The sequence below is a fragment of the Peromyscus maniculatus genome, chromosome 10 (assembly GCF_049852395.1).
Source record: "Peromyscus maniculatus bairdii isolate BWxNUB_F1_BW_parent chromosome 10, HU_Pman_BW_mat_3.1, whole genome shotgun sequence".
NCBI classification, from domain to species: domain Eukaryota; kingdom Metazoa; phylum Chordata; class Mammalia; order Rodentia; family Cricetidae; genus Peromyscus; species Peromyscus maniculatus.
The window spans coordinates 63303091-63315471 of NC_134861.1; the positions used below are offsets into that span (position 1 = coordinate 63303091).

At 42.1% G+C, this 12381-nt stretch overlaps 1 protein-coding gene across 10 annotated transcripts in view; it reads right to left on the reverse strand.

The window, feature by feature from the left end:
* Positions 1–472: 472 nt before the first annotated feature.
* Atp8a1 (ATPase phospholipid transporting 8A1) overlaps positions 473–12381 on the reverse strand; it is a 227252-nt gene continuing 215343 nt past the window's right edge. For all 10 annotated transcript variants that reach the window (XM_076546409.1, XM_006974634.4, XM_076546407.1 and 7 more), the window contains 4 exons: positions 11729–11817; positions 10947–11039; positions 4378–4469; positions 473–3070 (listed from right to left, as the gene is read on the reverse strand). In XM_076546409.1, coding sequence (XP_076402524.1) covers positions 2973–3070; positions 4378–4469; positions 10947–11039; positions 11729–11817 — 372 coding nt within the window. In that variant the 3' untranslated portion in view covers positions 473–2972. The remainder of the gene's footprint in view (positions 3071–4377; positions 4470–10946; positions 11040–11728; positions 11818–12381) is intronic.

Consider the following 12381-nt stretch of genomic DNA (forward strand, 5'->3'; position numbering starts at 1 on the left):
AGAAAAAGAACTACCGATTCTCCTTAATGATAATACAACTCATGGCTCCCTGATTTGGCAGTATCCGTCCTCTTGCCTGGGTGAGAAAGCTTTCCAGTAAGTTCTCTTTTGTTGCTGACGCCATCTCACACAGAGCGCCAAGAGGAGTTCCAGCCAGGAAGCCTGCTTATCATGTTAAATTTCCTATGTTCCTGAGAACACTGCTTTCCTGCTAATACCTTCTACAACATAGCATCTTTCAGGGTGCCAGACACCAAAGCATTTTCACATGTATAATACATAGAGAAAGTCCATGTTGTATACTACTGTGTATATTCCAACATGAAGAAGGAAGAAACGCCCAGCTTTTCAATGCTAAAGTGATGAGGGTTTTCTGCTATAAATAGTATTTTCTGGATTGTAAACATTACAAAGCAGTCATGTCAGCACTTACTAGAGTCCCTAGCGAGGAGTTTCAAACTGGAGTTACATATTGTTGTTTTTTTTTTTTTTTTTTTTTTTTTCAGAAAAACAGGTTTAAAGTCACTTTGACTGCTGTGATTCAAATCCCGGTAAAACCATGAGCGTTTCCCCTCAGCTAACACAGGTTAGAAACTCAAGGGTATCACACACCCACTGCAACAGCAATTCTCTATTTCAAGTCTTACCCAAGTGGCCACTCCCTGTGCGATCCCCAACCCAAGAAACAGGGAGACTTGACTTCATGTCCACCATTCAAACACAGGATCCAGGGATGACCAGGCATAAAGAGCTTCATTTCAGGGTATGAACTATACTGATTAACCATGAGTATTCTCATGTGGAGGCATTCCATCAAAATAATTCATGATTCAAGAAAAAAAAAAAGGGCTTTAGATTTTCATGCGGAGGGCAGAAGATTCCATTCTCATCCACAACGCTCTGATGTGAGGAACCCGGAGACAGCCGCCTCTGCTGGAGAGGGCAAAGGGAAGCCATCCTTGGGGAACCACTCATTTCTGTGGTGTGGATCTCCACTGTCACCACCAGGAGGCTGAGGAGAACCCACTCGCCACACTTAGTTGGTAGAAGGTTAAAGTCTCCAGCCTCCCAATGTGAAAGATCACCTTCGAGTCTCTGTGTGCACTTCTGCTGGATGTTTTGATTTGTGGGTTGCTTCATCTAAGCTCCAACAGGACAGACAGGTTTGAGATGTGGAGTGTGTCCACTCTGCTCCCTTCAGAATTCTGTGGGGGTTTAGGACCTCTCATTTGTAGGGAATGCAGAGACACACTGGTTAACTAGCTACAAATTTAGAGGAGGAAGAAACACAGTCTAATTTTAAATCTAGACTGAGAAAAACAGGGAAAACGATGTCAATGATGAAATGGGGGGTAATTTGGAAGCTCCCTCTTCTCAAAGCTAGTCCTTTCACACGTTTAAAGGTCCCTGTTTTGCTGGTAACCCACTTAAAGGCAAACAGGCTTTTGGATAAAAGGCAGAAGAGTTCGTTTCGATCTCTGAAGTGTATCTGAAAACTAGAACTCCCTTTTTAATCTTTTAAGATGAAAAACATGTTGTAAAAACTGTAGAAAACAGGGTGTGGTTCTTAAACAGCCCCTTCACCATTTATTGTTGGTAGCAAAATAGGCATTTTTTTTTTCAGGAGATTTCATGGAAATGCCAAAACTAATGAGAATGAACATATATTTGAAAACGTATCAGTGAGCCCCACTCATGATGAGAAGAAGTATTCATTGACTGGAAGGTTTACTGGAGTAATATAGCTATTTCCTTAAAACGAGGGAAACATGCTACTTATCTGTCTCGTGTCAATTAGCAGTACGTGCTCACTTTGGGAACTCTTGGTTGAGCGAACTGTGAAATAATTTTAAGGGTGAAGCATATGGGTATCACTGACACACCAACTGTGCTACATATATCATCTCCAGTGGGAACACACAGCGAGGACCAAACAGAACACAGGACAAAAGCCGAGCCTAGGCACATGACAAAAAGCCCATGCATTATCTGATGGATTATCCCAAACATCGACACAGAAGTTTCAGAAATCCCACATAAATACATAAGCATAATTTTCTTAGGAGGGAAAAAATAATGAAGACCCAGTGACATCACTCAATACACAGCAGAAGCCAGATTTCTACGAGCATCTAAAGGGAGTCTAAAGTTCATCAGAAATGACAGACAACAGAGTTAAGAAAGAAATCAGTGCGGTAACAATGGTCACACGCGGACAGGTCTCTCTGATGGGACAAATAAAGAGAACAATCGACGGAGAAGCAGTTGTAAGGCCGAAGGTGCGACATCACAGATTTTAGTAGCAAACGCCTGGACATGTTCAATTTTTGCAAGTCGCGCTCACATTTGAAAAGTCAAGCATGCAGATCGAACAGCAGTACTGCGAGGAAACTCTCCTTTACGTTTCTGGGCAGTTGACTACTGAATGAGAAACACACGCACTGAACGTCTTTGGCAAACATTAAGCAAGACACTTTATTGACACAAACACGTATTAATGCCTTGTTTAGAAGTGTTCAGTAGAGTGAGTCAAGAATGCTGGCGTGTTTCAGCATATCCTGAAATCTAAGTCTAGCTATACAGAGTCCCTTCTCTTAACACCATTTCGGAGTTGTTTTTTAAATGGTTGATTGACGGGTCATTGAGCCAATGAACTGAGAGCTACAGGCCCAGAGGGGCGGCTTGTGAACACTGACCGGTCCCCACTTTGAGAAAGCACTCAGGCAAGACACAAGGTCATTTCCAATACCGGTTTACAAAGCCTTAGCAGGTACTGGAGAGCATCTGAGGGCGATGATGTTAGAGTGATCACATAGTGCTTATGTCCCTGAAATCCATCTGGGAGATGAGCTCGGATCCACTTTTTCTCCCCATGGACCAGACTGGGATTGGTCAGCAGACTGCAGGGATGACCTCAGATTGTGACGGCTCTCCTCAGAGACACAGCAGGGCCTGTTGCTTAGGCCTCCTTATCACCACTCATCTGGCCTCTGTTTCGTGGTATCATAGGCTCTAATCACTTCAGACTGTGAGACGATGCCGTTTTCATCTTGAGAGAAAGCGTAGCCGTCTGTAAGTAACGAAAAGAACAGAAATCACTGACTGAACTCACTGGAAATTACCGTCAGTTCTGAGTGCTCCCGGCTGGCCTGGGAGAAACGGTACCCATCTCCCACCTTCAGAAGCAAGGGGCGCTCATTGTGAACTTCTGCAAAAGACACAAGTCCAGCAGCCAGAAAGGGAGAGTGGGGAGGGCCAGAGATTGCCAGTGTGGAGCCTCTAAACTCTGCTCCCCATTTGACTAGGCAGAAGCTGCCCAATCTCCCTTAGTCCTGGGATCCACACAGCAAGTCTACTCCCTCCGTTTTTTTTGCTTTCCCATGACTGGAAGGCTCACAGAGTCTGATCATGGCATTGGATACATTTTCAGATAGGTGCTGTGTGAGTGGGAAGGTTGGAGAGGAATGTATTAATTAGCTTGACTAAATTATTCTACCATAATTGAGCACACAGATGAAAACACTACCTTATACTCTCCACATAGATACATGATCATTGTTAATTAATGGCATTTAGGAGGAGGAGACGAACACACAGAATTGCTAGTGGTGAAGGAGAGGCCTGCTTTCTTTAGGTAACATTCTCTTTTGTTCCCAGCACATACATAATGTGTGTGTGTGTGTGTGTGTGTGTGTGTGTGTGTGTGTGTGTGTGTATTACCTCAGGGATGTTTACATGGTCTGAGGGGGTGTGGGGATAGGAGATAACCCCTAGAGGGATCACATCTTTGGAAAAGGCCCTTGACACATAAAGATCAAAAGCACTATACATGAGCATATATAAAGGAAAATAAATTACATGTGGAAACACAAAATAAAAGATATATTACCAACACCGGTAAATTTACTACAGGGCTGTATATATTATGTTCCCTTTCAGGTCCTTGAAATGTTAAGAGGGTGAGATATCCAATAATTTCTCCCAACTCTAAATATGCATAAATATTTTTGAAGGGGAAAACATATGTTTCCTTGCATCGCATGAAAGCTGAAGAGACCCTTGCGAAGTTACTCACGGAGAAAAGAAAACAACATAGAGGCGGCGCCTCAGAGTTAAGATTTATCCCACTGTTTCTTTTTAAGATTTAAGGCCGCAAGGAATGTGGAGATGGCAGCATTTTAAAATTCGCTATTAACTGGGAGATGGTGCAGCCCATGGGGCTGTTAACCAACCATTTGTTTTTATATACCATGCTGGTATATAAATTTTAAACCATTCATTTTAAATGGCTAAAGACGGTGGATATTCAACACACTGCTCTGATAAGCGCTGGGGTCCACAGAGTGCAGAGAATTTAATCAAAACTCCAATACTCACGGAGCAGGTTCTGCTGTAGGGACTCGGAGCGGTACAGGTTGACGTGGTTCTTCTTAAAGACATTCTTGAGCAGCTGTGCCCTCTCCGTGAGGCTGTGGGGCAGGCACAAAAGTGTGAAACACACTCTCAACTCAGGGAGCCAGGCTCTCTGCAGGACTACCAGCAGAGTTAGCCTGAACAAAAGCCGGAGAACCGGCAGTGGGATCTAATTCCTTTTTATTCTATTTTCCCAGCTAGCAAATGAGATCTTAAGTATTTCCCCCACAGCTACAGAGGAGTTTTATCTTTAATGATAATCTAGGCAAACTAAGATTTCTTTACCCAGCACCATTATATCTAAATCAAATGGAAACACAGAATCTGTTCAACACAAGTAGGAAAAACGTTACCAAATCATCTAAAAGCCTTGATTGACTCAGTACGCATTCTAAGTACAGAACAGTTGGATTTTAAATACAGCTCTCTTACCCATACTATATCTTGCTTACACTTTGACATACTCTGATATAAAATGATCGTTTTAGTTGTACTTAAAAAAAAATGAAAAAAAAAATTACAAAGGGTAAAATATTATCCTCTGTAATCAGAAAAATTCCATTACCATTCTAATCTGGTTTAAGTATGTCAGTTTCATTTTAAAATACGAATTGTTTTCAGAAAATGATTATTCTAGATAAAGCAACAAGGAAACAAAAATCCATCAACGCTTAGCCTGACCTCCACAGCGAGGTCTCCGGAATGAATCACGGAACTTCTGCAAACCACGCTGTGAGAAGTGCCACATGGTTCCCTCTACTGCATAGTGGAGTCTCTCACACAACAGGAATCCAAACATTTGTGGGAGAGAGGAGTCGGAGCCATTTGGAGACACGCTTACAAACCTCCTCCGTCTTACCAATTGTGCTGTTTGCCTAGTGGCTGACTTATTCAATGTTCTTTGAGAGCAAAAAAAAAAAAAAAAAAACAAAAAAAACCCAAGCAAAACAGTCAGTGTGGGAGGAAGGAAGGTGTCTGTGCCACGCAAGTGTGTTCTAGCAATTGGAAGGACATCGGCTAAAAAAAAAAAAAAATTCCCATCTTGTTTTTTTTCCTCACCATGCAAGCTTCAGTTAAACTGCTGTAAATTATGCTAGTTCTATGTTTTGCCATTTTTTTTGAAAGCCTAAAATGGAATTATCTTTATCATATATACATATACACAAAAAAAGATCCTCTTCATTGTATAAATGAATTACATAGACATTTAGGCAAAGATGGAAGGAAAATATTTAGAAATGTTGACATTTGTATTAATCTCTCACATAGTTTTTGAAGCCTAGGGATGTGAGCTCGGGCTTACTCGACATATTTTATTGTCACTGGGAATTAGCCGCATTAAAAGGAGACAACGAATCCATGGAGCAGTGGAGCAGCAGCCCAGATCCTTGTAAACCTTGTTTCTGCCACACACACAGAGGAAAGGGGTCATCTCTATCAAGTCTCTCCTCCCACCCTTCCCCTTAAGCCATCTAACACTACAGACTGAGACCCTAAGGGTACTACAATGGGTAACTCCTCTGGGGAAGCTGGGAGTGGGAGCCTCGGACATTGTGATTTGATTAGCAGAGCACTATGGACAGGGTGTCTGGCAGTCTCTGGTGTTGGGAGCCGAAATGATTCCAGAAGGCTGGAGGAGGGCAAAGGAGCTTCCTGGCAGCTTCTTTCCCAAATCCACTTTCATAGTTTCAGGCTGACTTTCCAAAATGCATCGTACTTGAATATCACAACACCAATATATGAAGAAGTCTAGGGATGGACTTTATCTTCGATATTTCAGCAACTGAAATACACAGGATGATGCTTTCCCCACCCTGATTTACTTATTTATTTTTTTTTTGAGCACCGAGACTCGCTTGGAAACTTAGCACATCCATCAGGAAAGGGCATAGACTCTGGAGTCTGTCTTTGACTAGATTTTGAGTCTGCTACTTGTTAGCTGGGTCACTGTAGACAAACCTTCCTTGGTCATCTCACTTATAATGGGAGGACAATACATAACTCTCTGGCAGACAGGCAGGGTTTAGCTGCTTGTCAGCATAGTGATTGACACTTAGGAAGCACTCAACAAATGCTGGTCCCTCCCACTCCTATCCCCCAGATCCCAGGGATTCTATTAGAAAAGGTACTTTGTAAGGATCACTTTTGATGCCTTGGTTTGTACTTAACCTTGGCTCGGTGTGAGAGAACTACTGCTATCATGAGTTTTAATTCCTGATGCCCCCATTCTACCTCACTGCTAAGAAAACAACTACGTTTTTGTGGCTGTGTTCTTTCCTGGGTGACTTGTTTTCTGCCTCCTCCAGAATATAAATGCCATCTACAGGAGGGTGCTTCCTAAATTAGAAGTGATGGGGAGTTGATTTCTCTGGCCTTATTCTGCCCTCGGGAAACAATTTATTATTTCAAAATTGATGCACTTTTATGCCATCCATGTTCATGGGGGACTAGGATTACTATCAGGTCCCATTGTAAAATATGTGGATAACATGTTAACATAAATAAGTATACTGAAAGTTTAGTTTTTTATTTTGTTTTGTTTTGTTTTGCTAAAAAGCTTAACTCAGTGTGACAGAAAAGAGAGAGAGAAGGACCAAGACACAGCCTTACTAAAACCACATCTACTACAATTCTTAGGTAGTAGTTTCTCTTAATCTTGTAGGGTCTTTCATTTACATACCAAGATATGCAAATTCCAAGTTTGTTTAATGCAATCACACAGTAACTACTATTTAAACACTGTTGCTTTATTTCCAACTCATCACAATATTGGAACTTGGGTATTTAGTGGAGGTGAATGAAAAGATACTAAATTTAAAAATAGGATTTCTTTGAGAAACACTAAACTATGTTATTGGCTAAAACTCATATACAGTCAAGGAATGTGTTATTTTAAAGGAATCCTGGTCACCTTTGAAGGGTGGTAAAGTGGCATGTATCGGTTTAGTGTGCTGGGTAATGTTTATCAACTTGACATAAACCTAGACATACTCAAGAAGAGTGAATCCCAGTCTCGGAATTGCTTCCATTAGAATGGCCTGTGGGCAAGTCTGTGGGGATATTTTCTTGATGTCTAATTGATGTGGGAGGACTCAGCCCACCGTGGGCTAGAGGCCTGAGCTGGTGTAGTGCCATCCCTGAGCTGGTGGGCCTGGACTGCGTAAGAAACGTAGCTGAGAAAGCCAGAGGAAGCCAATCAGTAGGCGGCATTCCTCCACGGTCTCTGGGTTAAGTTTTCTGCGGCCAGTTCCAGCCTTGGCTTCCCTACGTGATGAACAGTAACGTGCAGGCTGCAATAAACCCTTTCTTCTACAAGTTGCTTTGGGTCAGTGTTTTTATCACAGCGATAAAAAGCACACTAGGAGACCTGGCGAACTGTTTGGTTTGGCTCGCTGAGACGAGTGTCCCGAAAGCTAACCAGCATTTAATCACGATGAAAGGGTTAATACGCAGCGCAGTGAGATAGCAGTGTGGCTGGGAGAGAATGAAGCACAGCCTAATCTCTGTCTAGGGGGAGGGACGACAACGAGGTGGCTCTTCACCCCGGTGATGAGTAGGCTGAAGAAAAGCTTTTTCTTTCAAAAAAATTTTTTTAGACTTTATTGAAAAAAGAAAAATTAGCGTGTGTGCGTGTTATTTTTGGCTGTATTTTTGGTGCAGATACCACTACGGTGAACATTATTTGCTAGTGGAGTTGTGTACATGTGTGATATGAACATGTGGAGGGACTGATGGGGAGTCTTTTGGATTGCCCTCTACCTTTACTTTTTTGAGACAGGATGTGTGGACCAGACACTCATTGCTTGGCAAGTGACTGGCCCAACGGATGAGCTTTGGGGACCTGCTGGTCTCTTTCCTCCCAGTGCTGTGGCTACAGGCCTGCTAGACCATCCTGGCTTTTGATGTGGGTTCTGTAGATCAGGCCCTCAAGACCCAAAAGCAGGTACTAGACTGACAGGCCATCTTCCTAGCCCCAGAACAGCTTTTCTATAGGCTTCTTTATTGCCCACAGAGCATGCGCTGTCAGATTGACATAAAGACCGTAGTGAAAACTGGGACGTATAATTTCATTTGTTAGTTCTAGGACGACACCCAAATTGCTTTCCATTAGGAAAAAAGTGCTGGGGTTACAGGCATGGATGGCCACACCCAGCTTTTTATATGGTGCCAGAGACTTGAACTCAAGTCCTCTCGCTTGCAGGGGGAAGGCTCTTCTCCACTCGTCTCTGGTGTTTGTTTGATAAATGTAAAGATGTCACCTGACGTTTAGTGTAGTGGGGCAGGTTTCCTGTCCTGCTGCTGTCCTCCCTACATCACCCCTTCTGCATTGCCCCTCCGGGAGGAGCTGCTTTGTAGCAGGAAGCCACTACGCTCTCCCTCACCACCAGCCTTCAGATCGCCAGTGAGCAGCAAGCATGCAGGTATGTGTCGGTCCAGGGATCCGGTGGTAGTATTTTGTCAGTTTACCTAACTCATTCCTGAGGAGAGCGGAATAGGTATTTTAAAAGTCAAGTGAGCTGGGTAAGCTTGGGCGGGGACGGGGGATGGGGGATGGGGGACGGGGATGGGGTGGGGATAACTGAAGTATTTCTAACAGAGAAATCAGTGGTTATAAGGGTATAATCCATTTCTTGGTGGCTTAGATTCACTCATTGATTTTTAAAGCTTTATTTATTTTATGTGTATCAGTGTTTGGTCTACATGTATGTATGTGCACTACATTTGTACTTGGTGTCCTTGGCGGTCAGGAGAGGGTGTTCGAGCCCCCGAAACTGGATTTACCCATGGCCGTGAGCCACCAAGTGGGTGCTGGGAGCCCAAACCAGGTCCTGTCCGAGAGCAACAAGCGCTCTTAACCCCTAAGCCCTCTTTCCAGCAACCACGATTTACTGCTTATTCAACGGAAGGGGTTACACACACTGCAGACTCCTGGGATGATTAAGATATGGAGACCATCACGTCAGTCCTAGCTGACCAGGAGTTGTCAGTCACTGCTGGACGACTCGGGAGGGGCTAATACAGCCTTTCCCAGCATACCCGCAAATACGAGACATAGACTCGAAGGGCAGAAACAGCATCGCCAGTGGCCTTTCCCTAGTAACTCTCACTACGCGGCTGTATTTGCTTTGTGATGTGAAACATTTTCTTATCCTTTGTATCACGGAAAGAAAGAGAGAGGAAAACGGAGAGAGAGAGAGGGAATGCTGGGCCCCGGTCACAGGAAAGGTGCTTTTGTACGATGAACCCCACGATGCAGAATCGTGACTTGGAGCAGGACCTCTTCAATCAACTGGCCTGGGCTCGAGGTCGAACAATGTTAGGGACTCATTTTCTGATCTGTCTGCCTGGGTTGCTGTCGGGTTCAGTGAGCCAGTGTATGCGGATTATGAGTGAGGTGCCTGGACGGCAGAGAGTTCTCAAGAAATGCCGGGGCCACGACGTTCAAAGCACAGGTTCACACCAGTGTTTCAAGGGTCGCCCAATGAGAGGCAGTCGGAATCGGGGGCCAGGGCTGTGGCTTCTGCTCTCACTCTGACATCTATTCCATTCTGTCCAACTGAATAAAAATGCTGGAGCAGGACTGAGGTGACATACTGCAGGCCCCCAAAATTTTCCTATGGACTTTAGACAAAACCTTTGGTCTGGTTAGTAGGATGAAAGAAAAAAAAAAGAGTGAATTCCCAGGGCTATCTTTATAGTTATATTTTTATTGTAGATTGCTTTCAATTATTTTTCTTTTAATAATGCTTTGGGTATTTAGTGGATTTATTTAGCTGACTAGCCTGTGTGCTTGGAGGATGTGGTGGTAAGGAAAAGGGCCTGGAAAGTGTAACTCAGTCTTTTGGATGACCTGAATTTAGATTGGTTCTTAAGAACACACTGAACTAGAAATGCAGACAGGGAAGCTCACCATACGTCAAACCATGGTTTTGATTATATACCTTTAAAAAATTATTGATACTGCTTCAAAATAAAAATTCTCTTTCTTTTAAGAATTTCAATACAACTATTTGTAAATATCACTTACTTAAATGCTTATGAAGTGCTCGGCACCGTGATACCTATTTTAGAGTATATCTTTCAATTCCTTATTTTGTGTTCAGAGACAAGGTCTTAATATGCACCTGAGGCTGAAATTCCTTATGCAGTTAAGACTGGCCCCAAACCTATGATCGATTGCGTCAGCCACCTAAGTGCTGTGATTACAGGTCCATGTCATCCCGCTTCCATTATTTTATTCAATCCTTACAACCACTTGAAAGGAGGTATAACAGCCCCAGTTTATTGATGAAAAAAAAATTGAGGCTCAGTTGCATTAAGACATTTGTCTAAGACCGCTCACTATTTAGTGATGATAGATCTGGTTTGAATCCATACCTCTATGATGCCAGAATATGATGCCAGATTCTGTCAATAACACCACCAGTCCCAAATGAGATGATAAATGCAAGTCTTACAGCTTATTTCCAGCCACGAGCAAGAGAAAAATGTAAAATTCTCCTAGGAAAGAACATATTCAATTTGCCCTTTACCTCTTTCCAAGTACGACTGCCCCTGGGTCCTGAGATTTCGCCTCCAGCTCCTGAACTTCATCCACTAATGTTTTAAAGGCGGTCCTCTTGATACTGCAGGGAGACAAGGATTTGCATGGAAATTCCCCCTCGAAGACTTTACAGATGTGGACATGTGGCCTACTGTCAAGCCGTTGGCAATCACAGCAGGAACCAGGGATAAACAGAGTTTCAACAGATCAAAAAAGCGAGGGCACTTCTATTTAGTAATATAGGGACAGCAGTCAGAACAATTGAGATTTTCAAATACTAAGAGTTACTAAATAAATATATTATTAATTTTAGTATATAGTTTAACTATATTGTAGGATATGACATCATTTTAAAACGTTAACTATTGAGAAAAATGGTAAAGTTTCTGTTCCTTTTATATGTTATATATGTTTAGAACCAGAGAAGCAAGGAATTTCTTTTCATAGCTCCTAAAAAACATGTTTGGAGCTAAAATCTTTTTTCCTTTCTATTTTAAGGCCTTGCAGATGATTTCTAAAAACATATTTCCTGATGTAATTTTCTCCAATCGAACAAATACACATGTCTTTGATGTCACCTGATGTTAACTGCTTTATTTCTCACTTGGCCCTCTAAACTCGTTTTCTCATTGAATCATGCCTTTCTTCTTTAAAACTAATAATCATCACTGATTCCGATTTTGCAAATTTTACACGTTTGAGAACTGCAGAAATTGGAGAGGTGACATGCATGTATGTTTTGGGGCATATAGCCAAATATCACATACTTACACTTTGCACAGCACATCCAGAAGCAAGGAAGCCACAGGAATGGAGAGCAAGCCCATCCAAAAGACTCCAGAGCTGAAGAGCATGGCTGCCTGTGGGAGTCAACACACACACTCAACACGTCCATAGAACCAAGAGGGGCACCCTTCACGCTGAGTTTCTTAAGACCATTTAAATAAGATAGCTTAAATATCATTTTATAAGACAATACCCTGAACTCAAACTCATAAAATATTTGGAATTAAAAGCCATATTTATTTAAACTAGCATTTACACACTAGTTTTTCCATCTCAAGTAGCTGATAGAGAAGTTTGAATCATGCATTAAATCTTTTCGTATATACATATGGATTTTGTAAAATTATCGTGCTCCATGATGTAAAGTGTAAATTTTGATCTTTTGTAACATGGCATCATTATCAATCTTTCTGAGGAAATAAAATATACTTTGGATTTAAATGAAATATAGCATATAAAATAATTCATATTTAGAACCCAAATCTAATAATTCTTGCACATGAAAATTAACTTTACACTTATCACACGGCGAGCCATTAAAAATCATCCAGATACATTATGACTATGGTACAATCAAAGTAAGATATCTATGAAAGTAACAACTTGATTATTTTGGGCCACTGAATAGACCTCATCTT